The sequence below is a fragment of the Marmota marmota genome, unplaced genomic scaffold, assembly GCF_001458135.2.
Source record: "Marmota marmota marmota unplaced genomic scaffold, marMar, whole genome shotgun sequence".
In the NCBI taxonomy this organism is placed as follows: Eukaryota; Metazoa; Chordata; class Mammalia; order Rodentia; family Sciuridae; genus Marmota; species Marmota marmota.
The window spans coordinates 47,414,940-47,427,515 of NW_026000037.1; the positions used below are offsets into that span (position 1 = coordinate 47,414,940).

At 34.6% G+C, this 12,576-nt stretch overlaps 1 protein-coding gene across 1 annotated transcript in view; it reads right to left on the bottom strand.

Moving 5' to 3' along the window:
- Ly75 (lymphocyte antigen 75) overlaps positions 1-12,576 on the bottom strand; it is a 131,017-nt gene that overhangs the window by 52,914 nt on the left and 65,527 nt on the right. Inside the window, exons 23-27 of the mRNA XM_048811964.1 lie at positions 9,715-9,844; positions 8,747-8,973; positions 5,249-5,414; positions 3,483-3,650; positions 1,683-1,799 (exon numbers count right to left, since the gene is read on the bottom strand). Of these exons, the coding sequence (XP_048667921.1) occupies positions 1,683-1,799; positions 3,483-3,650; positions 5,249-5,414; positions 8,747-8,973; positions 9,715-9,844 (808 nt within the window). The remainder of the gene's footprint in view (positions 1-1,682; positions 1,800-3,482; positions 3,651-5,248; positions 5,415-8,746; positions 8,974-9,714; positions 9,845-12,576) is intronic.

Sequence of the window (12,576 nt, forward strand, 5' to 3'; positions counted from 1 at the left end):
GAAAAAATCCTTCTATGTCTCTTCATATGTCTATATATTTTAGTAAAATTTTTGTTACCTATACATTTTATAAAAGTTTAGATAACCTGAAGTCTTTGGATATGAAAACGCTTATTTTTAAAGTGCTTTATGTGTTTTTTTATTGATTTTTTAAAAAATAAATTACAGTGGAATGCATTACAATTCTTATTACACATATACAGCACAATTTTTCATCTCTGATTGTATATAAAGTATGCTGACACCAATTTGTGTCTTCATACATGTACTTTGGATAATGATGTCCATCACATTCCACCATCTTTTACAGAACTTAGAATATGTTTCCTGTTGTTTCTGATGATATAACTACAAATAACATCTGAGTACACAATTTCAATCTCTGAATCCTGGGTTTGTTTTCTAATGCTCAATACAAGACTGTTGTTTCTTCAGTCACTTTCAGGCAAAGTCTATTCTATCATGTTTTTCTCCATTTTTTTCTTACCCCTAAAATTTAAACTGTACTCACGTGCTATTGAAGAAAAGCACTGGGCCAATTAAGTCCTACTATGATGAACTAACTCATCCTCAATTATCAGACCAAGGCTTACATATTGCTTCACAGTTTAATCTTCATTAACTCACATTTAAATAAATAAATAAACATTTAAAGAAAATGGTGGCAACCCTATCAAGCAGTTAGGTTACCAAAGAAAAAAGCATACATTTTTTAAAATGGTCAGATTTGGGCTGGGGTTGTAGCTCAGAGCACTCGCCTGCACATGTGAGGCACTGGGTTTGATCCTCAGCACCACATATAAAAAATAAGCAAATATAATAAAGGCATGCTGTCCATCTACAACTATAAAAAAAAAAGTCAGATTTGAGTAACTTAGCTTCCTTTTCTACCCTACTTCTGGCTTCTTGTCCTGTGCCCCCTTCTAGATGAAATGTATGTTTTCCATACTTTGTGCCCACAGAAAGATTTTCTTTTGTATAACTGCATAACTGTCATGGTTTTCAGTTTATCTCTGAGTAACTTTCTAAATTGGTCATGTGTCTCCTATATTAGATGCAGTGCTTTAAAATTTTCTCATCAATCAAATTTTGGATTAGTGTTGTTTAGTCCTACTTTCAAATGTTCGATTCCTCTGTAAGACCAGGGGTGTTGTTTTCCTGTTTCTTATTACCCTATGCCTACCTCAAGCCAGTGCTATAAACCCAAAGGTGAAACATTAATAAAAGTGTAATTCTGTTGTCATTCATTTCACATAGTTGAGATATAAAGTAAGTACTAGACATTTATATGTGAGTGTGGTCATTTTTAGTTAGTCTTGAGTTTCCAGAAGGAAGAGTGGAGGACAGAAATTTTTTTCCACTATTTAACTCTTAGCTTGGTGGTAAAGGTATAACAATGGCATTAGCAGAGACATAAAAACTATCTTGGTATGTGTATAAGTTAGATCAAGTACATAGTTATGCTTTTAAAAATTTTTGGCAATACTAGCAATCAAACACAGGGCCTCATACATGTTAAGCAAGGGTTTTACCACAGAGCTATATCCCCAACCCCTGTATAATTATATTTTTTGTATATTGATAAATCACATACTTTGAAGAACTAGACTTCTACAGTTTGACAAGAAGGCTATAATGAAGGGCTAATATAAACAGAGAAAATTGGCAGATTTACAACTTACTTTCATAAGTTATTCCTAACATGACCCAGGAAGCCATGTAATTGAAGTATAGAAGTTGTTCAAGAACAAAGTTATTCTCCTTTTCATCTCGAATACTCAACATGTGTGATTGTGAATCTGTTAAATAATAAAGTTGATAATTTTAATAATTAATTATCCAGAACATTTTATTTTGTTTGACAAATTTAGAAAGTTTTATTCCCCAATTTAATATTCTTCAAAACATATGCAATATTGAAAAATTAGAAAGACACAAAACTGAAGCTATCTCATTATACTAAAATGAATAAATTAAATATTCAAACATTTAAATATTAAATGTGGTCCTACAGTGTAGTGGAAAACTAGTATCCAAGTAAAGAATTTTAGACATTGATTCATTTAACTTTCCTCATTTAGAGCTCATCATCCAGGTGGCACAAATCCACCTACATTAATGACATATTATCAAGAGATTACTCTGTAATTTAAAAAAAGCCTTTGGCCAGGCATGGTAGTGCACATCTATAATCCCAGCAGCTGGGGAGGCTGGAAGGATCGCAAGTTCAAAGCCAGCCTCAGCAATGGCAAGGTGCTAAGCAATTCAGTGGGACCCTGTCTCTAAATAAAATACAAAATAGAATTGGGGATGTGGCTCGGTGGTTGAGTGCCCCTGAGTTCAATCCCTGGTACCAAAAAGCCTCTGATATGGACTGTAAGACAACTTCCTATTAAGGCTAAAAAAAAAAAAAAAGACTACTTTTTTTTTAATCTTTTTTTTTTTTTTAAGTTGTAGTTGGACACAATACCTTTATTTTATTTGTTTATTTTTATGTGGTGCTGAGGATTGAACCCAGTGCCTCACACGTGCTAGGCAAGCACTCTACAGCTGAGCCACAACCCCAGCCCCAAAGTCTAGTATTTCAGTAAATTAGCAAGGGGCCATCTCAGACAAGATCTACATGGATAAAATTTTTGCAAACTGGTTTAAACAGAGATAAACTAGTTCATTTATGCCAGTATTAAAATAGGCTAATGGGGCTGGGGATGTGGCTCAAGCGGTAGCGCGCTCGCCTGGCATGTGTGCGGCCCGGGTTCGATCCTCAGCACCACATACAAACAAGGATGTTGTGTCCGCCGAAAACTAAAAAATAAATATTAAAATTCTCTCTCCTCTCTCAAAAAAATAAATAAATAAAATAAAACAGGCTAATGACTTGGAGAATGTCAAACAAAAGGTTTTGGAGGACATCTGTTTTGCAGGACATCTCTCAAGACTAATGTTACACAGAGAACACTTTGGGGAATAATGGCTTGATATTTTCCAAAGGTACTTCCCACAGAGTTCACAGTTCCAAAAGTTCTGTTGTATAGAAGTCATAAATCTTCAATGGATTTCATAGGAAGTATCTCGAGTCTTGAGAGCCCAAAGTGTAAAATGTACATTTCTTTTAAGCATGGCTGTTACTCAGTGCTATTTCTAAGCTTTTGACCACTTGAACTAACCTTTTTTCACTTTTCCCTTTGTCTAGCTTGTTTGACATCCAGTTCTCTGCTCTCTAGTATTATTTCTTTTCCTTAAGATGAACCCATCTTGTTCACACATATAAAGACAGACTAGTTCTCAAATGGATGAACAAAGAAATTAATTTAATACTTGTCATTTGAACCAAACACAAAATTTTATATATTGTCATTCATAATGTGGAAATAAGGAGATAAATATTTTTAAATCAAATTACTAGTGCTAATTAGAAATATTTATAACAGTTTTTTTTAATTAGTATGATACAAAATATAATAACAGTATAATATACTTACTCAGTTTCTGGCACTCAGAATGAACTTCATCCTGTGTTGTTGCCATATGTCTATTCTTTGTTACCATAAAATTATAGCAAGAGTTCTGAAATGATATCCACGGAGTATTTAGAACAGGAGATGGACATTTAATACTTTTGACTTGTTTGACCTCTTTTTCAGTGTCATCTAGAAAAAACAGTAAATGATAAAAATTCTAATTTTAGATGTAAATGTTAAACCCTGTTCATAGTCATTAGAACTAATTTGTAAGAAATATTTAGGAAGTCAAGTAGTAATAGCCTGGTGATGCTTGCTTTTCTGTTTATATTCAAATATTATGTATTGAAAACTGTCTTTCTGTAGGGAAGAAATTTTCTTTCCCCTATTGTAAAATATAAGAATGTAAAAAATTAGGTGTTTTTAGATTAAATGCAGTTTCTGTCTTCCTGCATTATGAAATATCAAGTACAAGGGGCCACCTCAGAGAAATTATACAAAACTATTAATTAACAAGCACTTCACTATAACTTTAAAAATTCATTTTCAAATTTTTAATTACTGACATCTCTAATTTAATTAATTATTATTTATTTATTTTTGGTACCAGGGATTGAATCCAGAGGCACTCAACCACTGAGTCACATCCCTAGCCCTTTTTATTTTTTTTATTTTGAGACAGGGTCTTGCTAAGTTGCTGAGGCTGACCTTGAATTTGTGAGCTTCCTGCCTTGGCCTCCCGAGCCACTGGGATTACAGGCATGTGCCACGGTGCCTGGCTATAGGAACAGTTTAATGAAATAGTTGATGTTCTAACTAAGTTATTACTTTAACCAAATCAAACAGAAATATAATTTAAAATATAGCCTCTAGAAAGTCTGCTTTTTTGTTCATTTTATGAAAGGCCGTGCACTTAAGAAGATGTAAATATAGATATGCTCTACTCACAATAAATCAAATTAGCTTAATATGTAGTATAGACCATTCAGTATCTTCCCCACCTCACAATAAATTCTTTTGTCTCTAAAATAGCATGTTCTTTCTATCACAAACCCACAAATGTAGGCCCCTGACAGTCATAAAATCATTTTCCTCTAATTGGTCTAGAGGTTGTATATCTGACTCAGGCTAAATCCATCAGTCTAAGAATACAAAAAGTGAAATTCTGAAACATTAACTCATCTCCACTTACATCTATTAAGTAAAAGTTGAAGAGACACCAAACACCACTATATGCAGAGACAAGTAGGAAGTATATAAAGAACCGAGTGCAGATACACAGGGAAAAACAGGTGGAAGGGAACATCTCTGGGTTCCTGACCTCCATTCCCTAGGAGGCTCAGCTCTTTCCCTATTTCTAGGGTTCTAATTTCCCTTCTCCTTTAAGCTAGCTTGAGCTTGTCATTGCTACTTGCAATCAACTGAATCTTAACAGTGGATCATAAAAGTTTGTTAGTTGTTGATGTTAAGAATTATGAAAGAATTCCAACAAAAGTAGATTTTCTAAAACAACATGAATTCAAAATATATGCAAAATGAGGCTAAAAATGGGACTTTACATGTCAATAAAGTGTTAACTGATATAAAAATGAAGATAAAAATGCTAAATAAAAACGCGTGATTTTAAAATAATTCTACTTCAATACAAATGCTTGCAACAAAATTTGTTATAAAAAGGACATTATAATTTCTTTATAATTCCAAAATCAAATTTTATAAAGCCACTCAAAATTTTACTATTGATAAGACCAATAATTTAAGCATTAAAACATTTGAAATCCACATACTTCCTGGGTAGTAGCAAATAGCACCTGGTTGCTTATCATTGCAATCAGCCGTTTTCCAGAATCCATCAGTGTCTAATATTACACAGTCTTCAAATTGCCTGTTGTTGTCTGCCCAGCGACTAAAATGAAGAGGTTTCCCATCTGACCAACCAAAGTTGAGCTCATCCTGAAAGGAGCAGAAATACATTTCAAATGATAAAACTCATGTTATCCCTTTTGTATTATTTTTACCCTCTACTTTTAAAGGAAACATTTTAATGAAAGGAACAGAGATACATGTCACATAACACTTAGTATGTCCCAGGCACTTTTCTAAGTGTTTTAAAAATATCAACTTTCTTAACCCTCATAACAATCATGAGAGAGGTACTATTATTACCTCTATTTTACAGATGAGGGGAACTGAGGGTATGTAATGTGTGCAGAGTCATAGTGCTGGTATTCTAATCCAGGCTGCCAGTCCTTAAAATCTATGGTTCTCACCATGACACTCTGCTACCTCACATATTATCGGAACTATTGGTTGTTGGAAACTGGAAGTTAAAATGGAGTGAGAACTGCTGTAGGCAAGGATGAAAAGGTGCAGTGGGAAGAACGGCTTTGGAGGTAAGCATATCTGGTTTTGAATTCAGTTTGGTTACTTACTAGCTTTTGATTTGTGAGCCTATCTCTCCAAATTTCCATCTTCTCATCTATTAAATAGTATGACAGTTTCATGGGGCTAGAATTAATGGGATAATTAATTAGAATATGTAACCCAATGATTAGCTGGACCACAGTGCTACATAAATATTAGTTCCCTTTCTCTCTTTTTTTAAAAAAAATTTCTTAGTTGTCAATGGACCTTTATTTTATTTATTTACATGCAATGCTGAGAATCGAACCCAGTGCCTTACACATGCTAGGCAAGCGTACTACCACTGAGCAACAACTCCAGTCCAGTTCCTTTTCTCTTAACTCCTTAGGCCTTGTAAATTTCTCACTACTGTTTGACACTTGTTTTAAAGGCAGTTTACTCCCTTATCTAGTCTGGGGTGGATAAGAAGCCTGGGGACACCTGTCTGTACATCCTGACAGGGGCCCGATCACCCACCTATCTTGAGAAAGGATTTACAGAGTAGAAGTCCAGGGCATGGGTTGTGGGGTAGAGGACCGTCTGAGTTTCCCTATGGTGCCACTAGGGCACTGGGCCTTATCTAACCAATGCTGATTTGGTCCAACACTGAATCAAGCTTTCCTGAGCCCATATGCCTTGCTAGACATAGGCTCCTTAGTGAACCATAAACAGCAAACACAATCAAGCCTTAGCACTACCAGCTGCTTCGTTCTGAACTATTCTTGACTAGAGGTCCAATTGTAACCATAGCAACCAATTCCTAAGCCCCCAAGGCCTCAATGTGGCCTTTGGGGTGTGATTATGCTACACTCTTACCCACACTGCCTTGCCCTCTTTCCCCTGTGCTGTACCTCCCTCAGTTCCTGGCCCTAGGCTTTGGAACCTCCATTCCTTCCTGGTAAATCATCCCACTCTCAGTCTCCTTTCTGAAAATAAGATCTCTTAATTAAAGTGACAAATATTTCCTTACTGAATTCTTGGCCTTAATTGATCTTAATCCAAACCTGGCTTTTCCAAGGGAATAACCTTTCAGCACCCACAAGGGAAGGCTGTTTGTTCTTGCATTCTTAGAAATGGAAGGGCCATGAGAAGGGGGTAGTAGGTATTTTTACCTCCTTTGATCACTTCCTATAAGGATTATGCTCTTCTTATTCACTGAAAACTCCCAATATTCTTGCCTCTGGCTGACATTCTCTGTAGATGTGGATCCCTGTTCCTTCCTGACATTCCCTAAGATGGCCTGTGTCTTGCTCTGTTCTTCTGGCCAGCTAACAACTTAGGGATGTTAACCCAGAACTGCTACACTTCCAACACTGTAAACAAGCCTTGGTCAGACGAACATATCCTGTATGAATTCATATGAAAACAGCTATTCTTCACATCTGCATACTGCTCACTCCCTCCTCCACCCTTCACCCAGTGTCATTTTACTTCAGTAAAAATCTTATATTGTTACCATTCTCTTTAAAGTCTTCCAATATCTTTCCATTGCTCTCAAACTAAAGTATTATTTATTAATATCCTAAGAAATACTCTTTAAGATTTAGGGAAGGTTATGAAGATATATAATATACAGCTACACAGGATATGTTAAAATCAAGGGGAAATTAAGGAGAAGAAAAGCATAAGTGACGTAAAAACAGAATAAAAAAAGAACAAAATCATTAAATGGGAGAAGACATTATAAAACAATATGACCCCAATTGTTTTAAAAAATAAATATATACTGACAGAAAAATAAGTTGAAGGATACATATCAAAATACTAAATCACATTTATTTTTAAGTACTTGAATAACTGCAACTTTCCCGTTAAATGGTGACTTCAATATTTTTGTTTTAATATACTACATTTTAAAAATTTTCTCAAATTGAAGGCGAGAGAAACTAGGAAATGTAATAACTTATTACCACCCTTGCAACAGAAACAAAGACAGGTTTCACAGCACAGTAAACACTGAAAAGACAGCAAGTAAATGCTGTGAAAGAGTGGACACTGGGAGGTTGGGAAAGCAGCTCTGGCTTGATTTGGGGGTGAATTTCAGAATCCTCAGAAACCCAGAAAGTCAATTCTAAATGCTACTTTTAATTGAGCTTCTGGCAATGTCTTTTTTTCCCATCATTTACCAATTCTATTCTCGGTTTGTTCCAGGACTAAATTGTCTTCATTTCCATTTTCTCCATGCAGTCCTAGACCTGTCTTGGTATAGTGGCGTATACCGTGTCCAAGAAGAGAGGCATATATGCCTACAATGCTGAGAGGAATATGATAGCTTAAAAAAAAATCCTCCATTTGACTGGAGCCAAAGCTTGCTTAGCTGCATACCAATCCCTGTTCATGTTGCATAAATGTCAATGCTGGGAATCAATAGGAGACCAGTACTCTGCTGGGCAGTGCAACGAATCAGAGGTACCCAAGTCATCTGCCCAGGAATAGGACTTGAGATGTGATACACTACTCTAATCTCTTTTTAGAATGGCTTAACTTTTCTGCCGAGTTTGAAACTGATGGAAAGTTTCCTTCAATATCATCCATAGCGCTTCCATATGCACAATCTCATCTGGTTTTTACATTCTTTTCTTCTTTCTTTCTGTTGGCTGAAGAGATATGGCAGCTCCTGAATCTAGCTCACTCTATGGCTAGAACAAATACAAAGTGCTAAAGTATTTTTATCTGCTAGAACAATTTCTTCATCTAATCAATAAGGCACTATACCTTGTGGAAAGATCATTGTCACACACACAAAACATATATACATCAAATTTACTGGAGTCAGATTTAAAAACCTCTGGTTTTTTTTTTTTTAGTCTACAAGAAATGCAATGCACAATAAAAATGTCACATCTGTCATCCAATCCTTGCGGTTGGAACTGAAAACTTACGTCTTGACTGAAGAGTCCAATCCAGAAGGAAGAGTTCTGAAGGACTGCCTGCACAGCGAGGAATGCCTGTTGGTAGGCGTCGGTGATGCTCACCAGGTGCATGTTCTCCCTCAGGCACTCCTTTTGGGCGTCGAGCCACGTCAGTATCTTTGGGATTATTTTGTACAGGTTATTAAGATACTTTACAGTTTTTGAGGTGTTCTGCAAGGGCTGTCTGTCTTCAGTGTCTGTAAAAGAAAACAATAAACAATGCACAAAGCCACTTACAAGAGGAGATATTTGAATTCCTGCTTTATAGTATTTATCTGAATAAGGCAGTGACTAAAAAGCGTGGGACAAATGGGTAAAGATCAATTTAGAAAAAAAACTGCCGAAGTACAAGAAATATACTTAAGGTTCTCATTGTGTAACAATTTTTTTGTTGTTATTGTTCTTAAGTACTTGTTAAAAACTCTCTATGGTCAATGAAAAGCAATGTAATATCTTTTTCAAATTATGGATAATTTCTGTTTTTAAGTACCCATTTTATTTGTGTTTGGGTTAGAGGAAGTCATAGTGATCCATTTATAGTGCTTTGTAACTTTAAAATTGGTGCTGAATTTAACAGTGAATATTTATACAGTACTGAATTACATTTAAAATATTGTTTTTTCTTCTCCTTTCCTCAAAATGAAAGCTAAAATTTGAAAAATATACCAGAGTAGAAAGAACATAATTTACCCATAACTTACACTCAGTAGACAACTACTATTAAAAAATTCCATATTATATTTTTTATATTTTATTAAGTATGGGAATGCCACTTGAAAAAAAATCACATTCCATTTGAGATAATCTGCCACAATGAGGCAATATAATTTACCCATGATTATAAATTCATATGAATTCATTTATAAGATTTTTGTAAAAAAGAACCATATATTTCTAACAGCATAAAGTGCCTTAGTTATCTAGATAACAATTGATACCTGAATATTTCTGACAGAGAGATACAGAGTAGTATTCGCTGCAGGCAGTAAAATTCCACGACCCAGTGAAAGGTGACTTTGGGAGGTTGAATATCACAGCGCAGTGGTAGTGGGACTCTTCATCAAAGAACTGAATAAAAAGGCAAATATGGACATGGGATTATTAAACTAACAGTCTGAAGATCCCAGCAAGAAAATTCTGGATTCCAAATTGTTTTTGTCCCCCTGTAAAAATATCCCATCAAGGAATTTACTATGAAATTTCTATGAAAACCCTGATTAAACTTTCAAAGTCTAAGAAAAAAACAATTAATTTGAGAAATTAAAAAACAAAATAGTGGCAATATGGTAAGTATATCTTCCAACACATAAAGAAAAATTATTAGATATAAAATAAAAATAGCTACAATAATACTTAACATTCTCTCAGTCTTAATAGTTCAAATAGGCAAAAACATGATTAATTAAATTTATTCAATGTTTCTGAGCTTTTTGTAATGATGAAATCTATACCTCATAATAGAGAATTCACCTTTAAGTTGGGTCCTATATGAGTCACTGCAAAAATTTCCATATATTAAGATAAAAGTTTACCTAGATTTCATTCTATAATTAATAATTTGAGACATAAAAATTATGCAAAGTATATTGTTCCTATATTTTTTATATATTTGAAACATCACACTTACAAAAATTTTTAAAAGTAACCTTATACCAGGGGCAAGAAATTCTAAAAAAAATGCTACTCCATAAATATTAAACCAAAATTGAAATAAAATAATTATAATAAAGAATAAAAATTTTAAAAATCCGAAAAAGGAATATGGGCCGAACTTTTTGTGGAGGCAAATGTGTATTATTAAATGATTTCTCTTTTTTTTTTTTAAAGGAAAAGCAGACTAAAAATTCAATATAAAAAACTAGAAAATGAACAAAAAAGTAACTCCAGGAAAAGCCAGACAGGAAAATGTGGAAGTAGCATGAATAAACATGGATTGAGCAATAGGCTTAAAAAGTGAAAAAGAGAGTAAACTAATAACATGCACCTATTTTTCTAAAACCTAAATAAGAAAAAGTAAAATGCATTTAAAATACAATATGAAGACTTAAAAATACTGTATACCACTTTATTCTAATATGTTTGAAAATCTAAATGAAATAGATACCTTTTTTATATGTATTTTTTTTAGTTGTAGTTGGACACAATTCCTTCATTTTGTTTATTTATTTTTTACGTGGTGCTGAGGATTGAACCCAGCACCTCACACGTACTAGGCGAGTATTCTACTACTAAGCCACAACCCCAGCCCCAACCATTTTTATTTTTTAATAATTTTTTTCACAGTACCTTTATTCGATTTATTTATTTTTATGTGGTGCTGAGGATCGTACCCCATACCTCACACATGCTAGGCAAGTGCTCTACCACTGAGCTACAGCCCCAGCCCAAATAGATACTTGAAAAATACCAATCATAAAGGAAAATAGAAACACCAAACTGTACCAGTGATTTGGGAGAAAATTGGAAATTAACAATAATGGTTATTAGGGAAAAAAATCCTGATGTGTCTGTCAGGTACTGTGCTAAAACTTTGAAGGAATTATTCTTATGTAATCCTCACAATGAACTTAGGAGGTGGGTGCAATAGAATTGGAACTTGCAGATGGGAAACTGAGGCCCAGGAAAAATTCAATAAGCTTCCAAAGTGCAGTAAGTGGCTGAATTGGAATTAAAACCTAGTAATCTCACTTTGGAGCTGGGCCATCAACTACTGCAACAAACTCCTTTGTTATTAAAGACTGATGTCTTAAAAGGATTCTGACATTTTTGTACATAGTTCTTTCAAACTTTCAGGGAAAGATAATACCCCAGTAGTGTCATAATTCCAGAACACAGAAAAGATAGAAAACTACCTGGTTTGTCTTCTGAGGCTCACATGATCAGCATGGCTTAAAAAATTAACTCTATGAACACAGGTGAAAACATTCTCAAATAAAGTTCTTTCAAATCTAATTCAGTTAGAACAGTAAAACTATTCACTCCAAACAACTAGATTTTTTTTTAAAAGAGAGAGTGAGAGAGGAGAGAGAGAGAATTTTAATATTTATTTTTTAGTTATCAGCGGATACAACATCTTTGTTTTGTATGTGGTGCTGAGGATCGAACCTGGGCCGCACGCATGCCAGACGAGCATGCTACCGCTTCAGCCACATCCCCAGCCCCCAAACAACTAGATTTTATGCTAAGAACATCACACCTATTATTAGGTAAAAACTATATGATAATTTCAACAGATGATGAAAAGAAGCTTTAGAAAATATAATACTTTTTCATGATTAAGAATTTGAAATAAGCTTATAATAGAATTATATATAAACATATATATGTATGTGTGTGTGTGTGTGTGTGTGTGTGTGTGTGTGTGTGTTTGAGGCGCTAGGGATCAAACCCAGGGCCTTGAACATACTAGGCAAGCACTATACCACCGAGCCCATCAGTCAACATAATATTTTTTTTTTAAAGAGAGAGAGAGAGAATTTTTTTAATATTTATTTTTTAATATTCGGCAGACACAACATCTTTGTTTGTATGTGGTGCTGAGGATCGAACCCGGGCCACACATGCCAGGCGAATGCGCTACCACTTGAGCCACATCTCCAGCCCCTCAACATCATATTTAACAACAAAAGACTGCAGACAATACTGTTAAGATCAAGATCAAATCCAGGGTGGTGGCTATTACTCCTGTTGTTTTCCAGAGTTGTGGAAGTTTTGGCATATGTAGGGAGGCATGAAATGAAAATGAGAGGGGTAAGTATAGAAATTAAGATAATTGTTATTTGGACTGAGGTTGTGGCTCA